Below are 6,755 nucleotides of genomic sequence, written 5' to 3' on the forward strand. Positions count from 1 at the left end.
TGCTTTCTAACAGATTGGCACTGTATTTTTATTTTTTATTTTTTTTAAACGAAATACACTGGAGATTCAGAGGCCTTGACTTTGTCCTACATGTTTTCCTCCACACTATATTTAAAGATGAAGAAAAAGTTTTCTTTTACTTGGTTGAAAGTTGCAGTTTCCTCATGCTGTATTTTTACAATGACGCCCATCGACCACAAGGCGTCACTGTTGCTACTGTAGCGCGACTGCAGTCCATTGATTTTTTTTTTTCTTACATTTGGAAACAACACTTACTTCACGCTGTTCTTTTATTTAGCTTTTTGCAAAAGAATGATAAATAAATAAATATGAAGGGAACTGTGGAGAACAGCAGACTGTCAACCTGTGGAAATTATTTAAGGGATAAGGACAGCGTTACATTTTCAAAGTAATGAATTTGTTGAACAGCATCCGGTTAACACGATAGCGCTTTTTATGTTATTTCAAATTATATGTAGATTTAAAACATACCAGAAAACTATTAACAAATGGATCATTTAGATGTGGGTCTACATATAACTTGTGTTGGTGAAACAAACTCAGTTGGGAAGAAAATGAGTAAAAGTAAGAATTTAAAAAAGGAATTAGAAATATTAAATTTTAAATAAAGGAAAAAAAAATTCCTGCTGTTCGAAAAAAAAACTTTATTGTCCATATCAAGATTTAGGTTTCTTTGGTTTTTCGTTGTTTTTTTTTTCTTACTTGGGACCAACACCTACATGGCTAAAAAAATTACGTAACAACAATAATAATAATAATAATGATAATAATTTTAAACATGATGGGGAAAAAAACACTTTCACCAAACACAGCTAGTGTCTTAAAATAATCATTTATTTACGGAACTATATATATATAATTTCACATCTAATGCACATTTCCATCACCACTGCGCACATTAATAAACTTTTATCCTATTGGGTCTTTTGATTTTGTTTTGTTTTTTAAGTTTTACATGACGGAGTGAATAAAGTTGCGGTAACTGAACAGTCGGTGTCTTCTCCCAGCGGACAGTGGCATCGTGTAGAGTATTTGAGGTAGATTCAGTAAATTCAATACGATTCCTACGCGAAACAACAGCCCGGAGAGTTCACGCGCACACACACAGAGGGTCTGTTGGGAGATAATTGAGCTGGGAAAACCTACTGTGGACGAAAATACCTGAAAATGAAATAATACAGCGGGATGGAACAGTGATAAACAAAAACGTGTCCCCCCTTTCATGATGTGTTTCTTCCGGCTTCCGTTTATTTGATTGTATCTTTAGAAGCCAGACATCTATAAAAATCGTCCGGTTTTTTTTAGTACTTACTCGATCCATGATTTAAAAGTTAACATTTTAATTTTATTTTTGACATGTAAATTATTCCTATTTTGTACACGTTTTTGTGTCAGCATTAAGTAAATTAAGTACAGTAAGTTTAGGGTAAGAAATGAAATATTAATTTTTTAAGAAAAAAGGAAGAAAAAATACGCCAACACGCACAAAACTGAAATTTATAACTGCTTCCTGGTTTAACAAAACTCTATAAATTATTAACACTGAGAAATAAACCGGTGTCTCTGATCTGAAAAAAACATATCTAAATTTAAATGGCTTCATACTGAAGACTTCTTCCACCTTCTTATAATTTATTTATTTTTTGCTTCATTTCCTTTAACTGGGAAGACAACGTCAGGTAAACACACATTTAAGGGGAGACAGATGTGTTTTTGACACCTTCCATCGCGACATCTGGTCCGCAGGGGTGGAAAACATCAACAAAGCAGAAATACCACAAATATCAAACACCTACAATCGGATCTGTGAATCGGCTTAGAAACCACGGCACGAGAGAAGAAGACGTCTCTCCTGGAGCTCTCCACCGTCCCTCCACCTTTTATGCCCGTGTTGTCCTTTAGTTCGCTCTTTTTTGCGCATCGCCGCACGGCCACAGTGACGTGCTTAGGTTCACTCAGTGGTTTGTTTTATTTTAAATCTGATTTGAATCCAGAGTCTCTGAGGAGTTTTTTTCGGGTTGAGAAGTGGAGGTCACTGGTTCAGCTCCAGAGCCCAGACCTGCTGCGGCCACCCAGTCCGGCCTTTCACCTTCTTCTCGGCTCCTAAGGACTCCGGCAGGCCGTCGGTCTGTGGGAGGAGGGGGAGGAGGATGAGAATGAGGATGGAGACCAAAACACCACAACATAATCAGCAGGACAGAGAGCTGAGGGCCACTTTGCTTTTACTTTATTTGAGCTTTTTGCGCTATTTCGCACATCATATTTATCTGTATTCCAATCTTTGTGTCATGTGATGCACTCTGTTTTTAGATGTGCTTTATAAATAAATCTGGATTTGGAGTCTAAGTTTGTCCTCGTGTAATCTGAAGAAAACTGGAGGTTTTAGTGACGCATTCAGGGCGATGACATAACAGGATTTCACTAATTGACAGTAAGTCAGCTCCTGGGTCGGAGCATCAGGCATTGCCTGTCACGTACCCCAATATTGACTAGTAATCTTTTAAATACATAGAAACGATAAAGACTTTATCATTTGTCTAAAACAGCATTTTATTGTATATCTAATAAGGAAAGGACATTTACTTTTCGTCGGCTATGATTAGGAGCTATATAATTAATAACAAATAATAATAACTGTTATTAATAATTAATAATAGCTTGTTATTCATGTCAATATTTTAGGCCTGCACATATTCAAGCCTAAATATCTGAGTCTAAATCTACAATTAGAAACTGTTAGAAAACATTATGCATTCACTATAATTAACACGTCATAAATGTTTACAGGCACAAACTGTTAAATGTTGTTTTTTTTTATTGTTTGTTAGGTTAGTTTAAAATATAATTTGGCCGATATTTCAACTGGGACTCATAACTGGGAATTATTTGAAGGAAAAATGAGATTAAATAAAATGATATAATTATAAAGCGATATAAAGGCTTTGGTTGCAGGTTAAACATTAACGGTACTTCAATCCGAAAGGTCATGCTGAAGCATTCATCATTTTCAGGCCTACAGCTGCTTTTACACTGACTAACATGTTACCGAATCCCAGAAAAATGCTTTGGGTTGGGTTGCATTTCACTTCGACACTCGTAACTTACCAGCTCCCGTTTTCGTTTCAAATCCCGGTTTTCAAATTTCTTAATTTCGGCCTTAAAGCCCTCCGTCTCCCCGGAGTCTTTGGCCAGGACGTCCATCAGATAAGCGATGTAACTGGTCGCCAGGCGTAAAGTTTTGATTTTTGACAGTTTTGTGTCCGCCGGCACGTTGGGGATGCACTCCCTGAGTTCGGCGAAAGCTGTGTTGATGCTTTCCGTCCTCCGGCGTTCCTTCTTCGGCCCCGACGCTCTCCTCTTTCCCATCCCGGCCTGGAGCCCTTCCAGCCGGGCATCGTGCGTCGTTCCGGGCGCTCCCAGCTCCGCAGCTGGGTAGGGCGCCTGAATCTGGAAATCAGGGGGCACTTCGCCGTGGTTCACCACCCAGCTCTGGAAGTACGGTGCATCCTGGTGACACCGCTGGACGAAAGGGAAGGGTTCGTGCATCAGGTGGTGGTGATGCTGGTAACCCCCGATGAGGTTCATGCTGAGCGGGATTGCAAATATGGTCGTTGCCGTGTTTCCCTTCGGCCTCTCTCTGCTGCCGCCCCAAAACGATCTTTGCTCGGGGATCCGCAGCCAAAAGAAATCATTCAAGATTTAAATACGTCTTCCTCTGGATTTATTAACAAGTCAAACAAAAACAACCACCGCCTTCACATCGTATTCATTCTGAACGCGGCTTCAGCCCAGGCCGAGAAAAACGTTTTAAATTCCACAGAAGAAATGTCGGCGATGAGCAGGGCTCCACTTGCGTTTCCTTCTTGAAATCGTTTCCAAACGAGGCAGCTCTAACTTGACCAAGAAATTTGACCCTGGTGAAGGTGTGAGGCCCCAGGTTTATATGACTTGGATATCTGCGTGAAAAGGAGTCAGCCAATGGAGGGCAGCGCCCAGGATGGGAGGAGAGTCTGGATAGGCTTCTGAAAACATGCACCATAATTTCAAGACCCTGCACAAGGAGCAACTATCGGCTATCCGAAAATGTTGCAGCAGAAAGTACTTTGTAAATCTGTAAATCTTTGTAGGATTCAAAGTCTTGTTTTACTTTTGGAAAGCGTTTACGCACGAACTTTACGCACTGACATCTCTTAGGGCATACACGCTTAATCATTTCTGCCACTGATTTGCAGCAGCACTGTATTATCTACATTTATATTTGAATTAACAACTGCAGGTTGGAATACATGGAGTCAGATATTTAAATAAATATATATATATAAAATGTAAATTTTTAAAGACGTGTGTATAAATTTCAAAAATAAAAATAAATAAGATTTGCCAACTCAGAAATTCAGACAATTCCACTGTTTTTAATGATAATCCCAAATAATCCAAAGCAGACTTTATCTTTTTGTTCAGCTAAACATTTAAAAGAATGGGCGAATAAAAAAGGTAGAACTATGCCTAAAATGTAAAATTGACATCATTTTATCCGTTTTTACCCCGGTGTGCTCACCAATTTAGTTGCTTTAAAAACATGAAATTATTTTTCTTTTTCGGTCCTTCTTTAAAGATTATCTAAGGGTTTTAAAAATATTTTCTTTAAGGCGTAATGGCCATTTTCTTATGCCACATGTCAAAGTTTAGAACTATTTTTATCAGAGTGAAAAGGCCTGACCAGATTTTTATCCACGTCTTATTTTCCAATAATAACATGACGTGAATGTCAGAGAGTAATGAGAAGTGTAAATGACCCGTTTGAGGATTTTTTTTTTTGTGCTACTTTTGGCGCACAGAATCAGCGGCCTGTCCGCGTCATACCTGAAGGAGAAGGCCTGCACTGGCTTTATCATTTTTTTTCCTCTTCCTCGCGCAGCTCCTCGCCCACCAAACACATCATCTTATCGCCATCGCCTAAAAACATTATCCCATTACATTACATGACCTTGACGCTATTTAGAAACCATTTACGGCGGCGTCTTATCTAAATACAGCCATAAATCAGGAGGTGTCACCCTCCTGCAGCACGGGTACAAGTATTCCATAAAAGCTCTCCTGGCCTGCTCACTGTTTACAGCTAAGAAGTTTGCAGCATATTTCACCGACCAACCTGCGTTACAATAAATAATCATCAGTCACAACTTTATGTTCCTTACTTCACACGAATGCACTGAAGTCTGCACGGAAAGGTTCATATGAATGCGCACAATGCTCTGCGTTTTTCCCCGTTGTTACCATCCACACTCCTGCAATACACTTTTATTCTTTCGACTGAATTATTTTTTGTGTATATAGCCACACAGATACTTTGAAGTCCACTGTATTTTTTTATGAGGGGTTATGGTTGATTTTGCACAATATAAATTTGTGATTGTTGCATTTTAAAACACCGAAGGGGCTCACAGCACCTGGAGCAGCTACAGCGCTGAAATTTGCTGCTCATTCATTTGACAGTCTTAGGGGAGCCATTCTTCATCATGACCACGCTGACTTTTATACTTGCGTGCATCATCCTGAAGAACTGTACTTATTTTATCTTGCTTTTTATTTTTATTATGGACACATAATACAACAAGAGCCTCATGTCAAAATAAAATGCTTTAAAGCAGAAAAATAAAAGCATGTGCAAAAAAATGTACAAAAGTAAATAGGACGATGCAAATTGACATTAAAAAAACATACATATATATACACACACATATATATATATATATATATATTAAACAGTAATTAATGAAGCAAGCATTTTATATTAATTCATTTCTAGTAGACATTTACTGAATGGGTCATTGATGTACTTTTGTGTTCTAATAAGATCTGAAATTGAACTAAAATACATCTGGCTGATAATCTCACTAGTCTCGAAGTACTGAGATATTCTGTTCAGTGGGGATGTTTACCTCTATAATACAGCAAGTTATTGGCAATAGGAAGTAGAGCTGCTGGGATTATAATATAGGACCAATTCCATGCAGGGGATTTGTTATTTGGCTGCAGTTGCATGTCATGCATTATCATGTGTTATAACTCTGCATCTTAGTTTTACACTAAACAAACAGTAAGACATGGATATAAGATACACTATTTAAGTGAAAAGTGAAAAACCACAGCACAGTGGAGGTTTTTTTTTTACCCACAAGTGTGATAAATTGTGCATCTGTTTTCCTTCTTAAATCCTTTTTCAGCCTTCTTGTGTCAAACATATACAAACTATTAAAATTGTTCAAAGACAAGAGAAGAAGAAAGGGGGAAAGGTTTTTTTTGTGTGCAACTTTTCCTTTAATTAAAGAAAGTCCCCTGTGAACTGAAAAGCAAATTTTGTTTTTGCTATAAAACAAAATGGTTAATTTAAACTTTTTTTCCACTTTGATTCCACGTCTGCATTTAGATGCATTTTGCTGTTAAACTGTAAATTCAGACGTGCAATTTGTCGCTTTGCAAGTCAGCACGAGTCTTCTGCCTCTACAGTCAAACTTTGTTTTCCTCCTCTTGCACAGTTCAACAAATAAGCGCATGAAACAATGATATTGCATTTGGCATATTTTTATGCAAAGCTGGGGCTGCTTATGAGCCTCCTCTCTGTCCTGTTTGCCACTCGCGTGTAGCCTCCGCTGTCAGCGTGAAAAACACCATGCAGCCTCCAAAAAGAAAACCTGACACTGTTGATTAAGACGTCCACTACACAGAGATGA

At 38.2% G+C, this 6,755-nt stretch overlaps 1 protein-coding gene across 1 annotated transcript; it reads right to left on the minus strand.

The window, feature by feature from the left end:
* Positions 1–742: 742 nt before the first annotated feature.
* On the minus strand, positions 743–4,299 carry LOC309715042 (heart- and neural crest derivatives-expressed protein 1-like). Its single transcript, XM_082547842.1, has 2 exons — positions 3,127–4,299; positions 743–2,149 (listed from the first exon to the last, which is right to left on the minus strand). The coding sequence occupies exons 1-2, from the start codon at positions 3,604–3,606 to the stop codon at positions 2,054–2,056; spliced, it is 576 nt and encodes a 191-aa protein (XP_082403968.1). The 5' UTR covers positions 3,607–4,299; the 3' UTR covers positions 743–2,053.
* Positions 4,300–6,755: the final 2,456 nt, after the last annotated feature.

Source organism: Aulonocara stuartgranti (genome assembly GCF_965226115.1).
Source record: "Aulonocara stuartgranti genome assembly, chromosome: 10".
In the NCBI taxonomy this organism is placed as follows: domain Eukaryota; kingdom Metazoa; phylum Chordata; class Actinopteri; order Cichliformes; family Cichlidae; genus Aulonocara; species Aulonocara stuartgranti.

Coding starts and splice junctions, on each gene's coding strand:
- LOC309715042 (XM_082547842.1), bottom strand. CDS start 3,606: ATGAACCTCATCGGGGGTTACCAGCATCACCACCACCTGATGCACGAA. Junction 2,150..3,126: donor TGAAACGAAAACGGGAGCTG/GTAAGTTACGAG, acceptor CTCCTCCCACAG/ACCGACGGCCTGCCGGAGTC.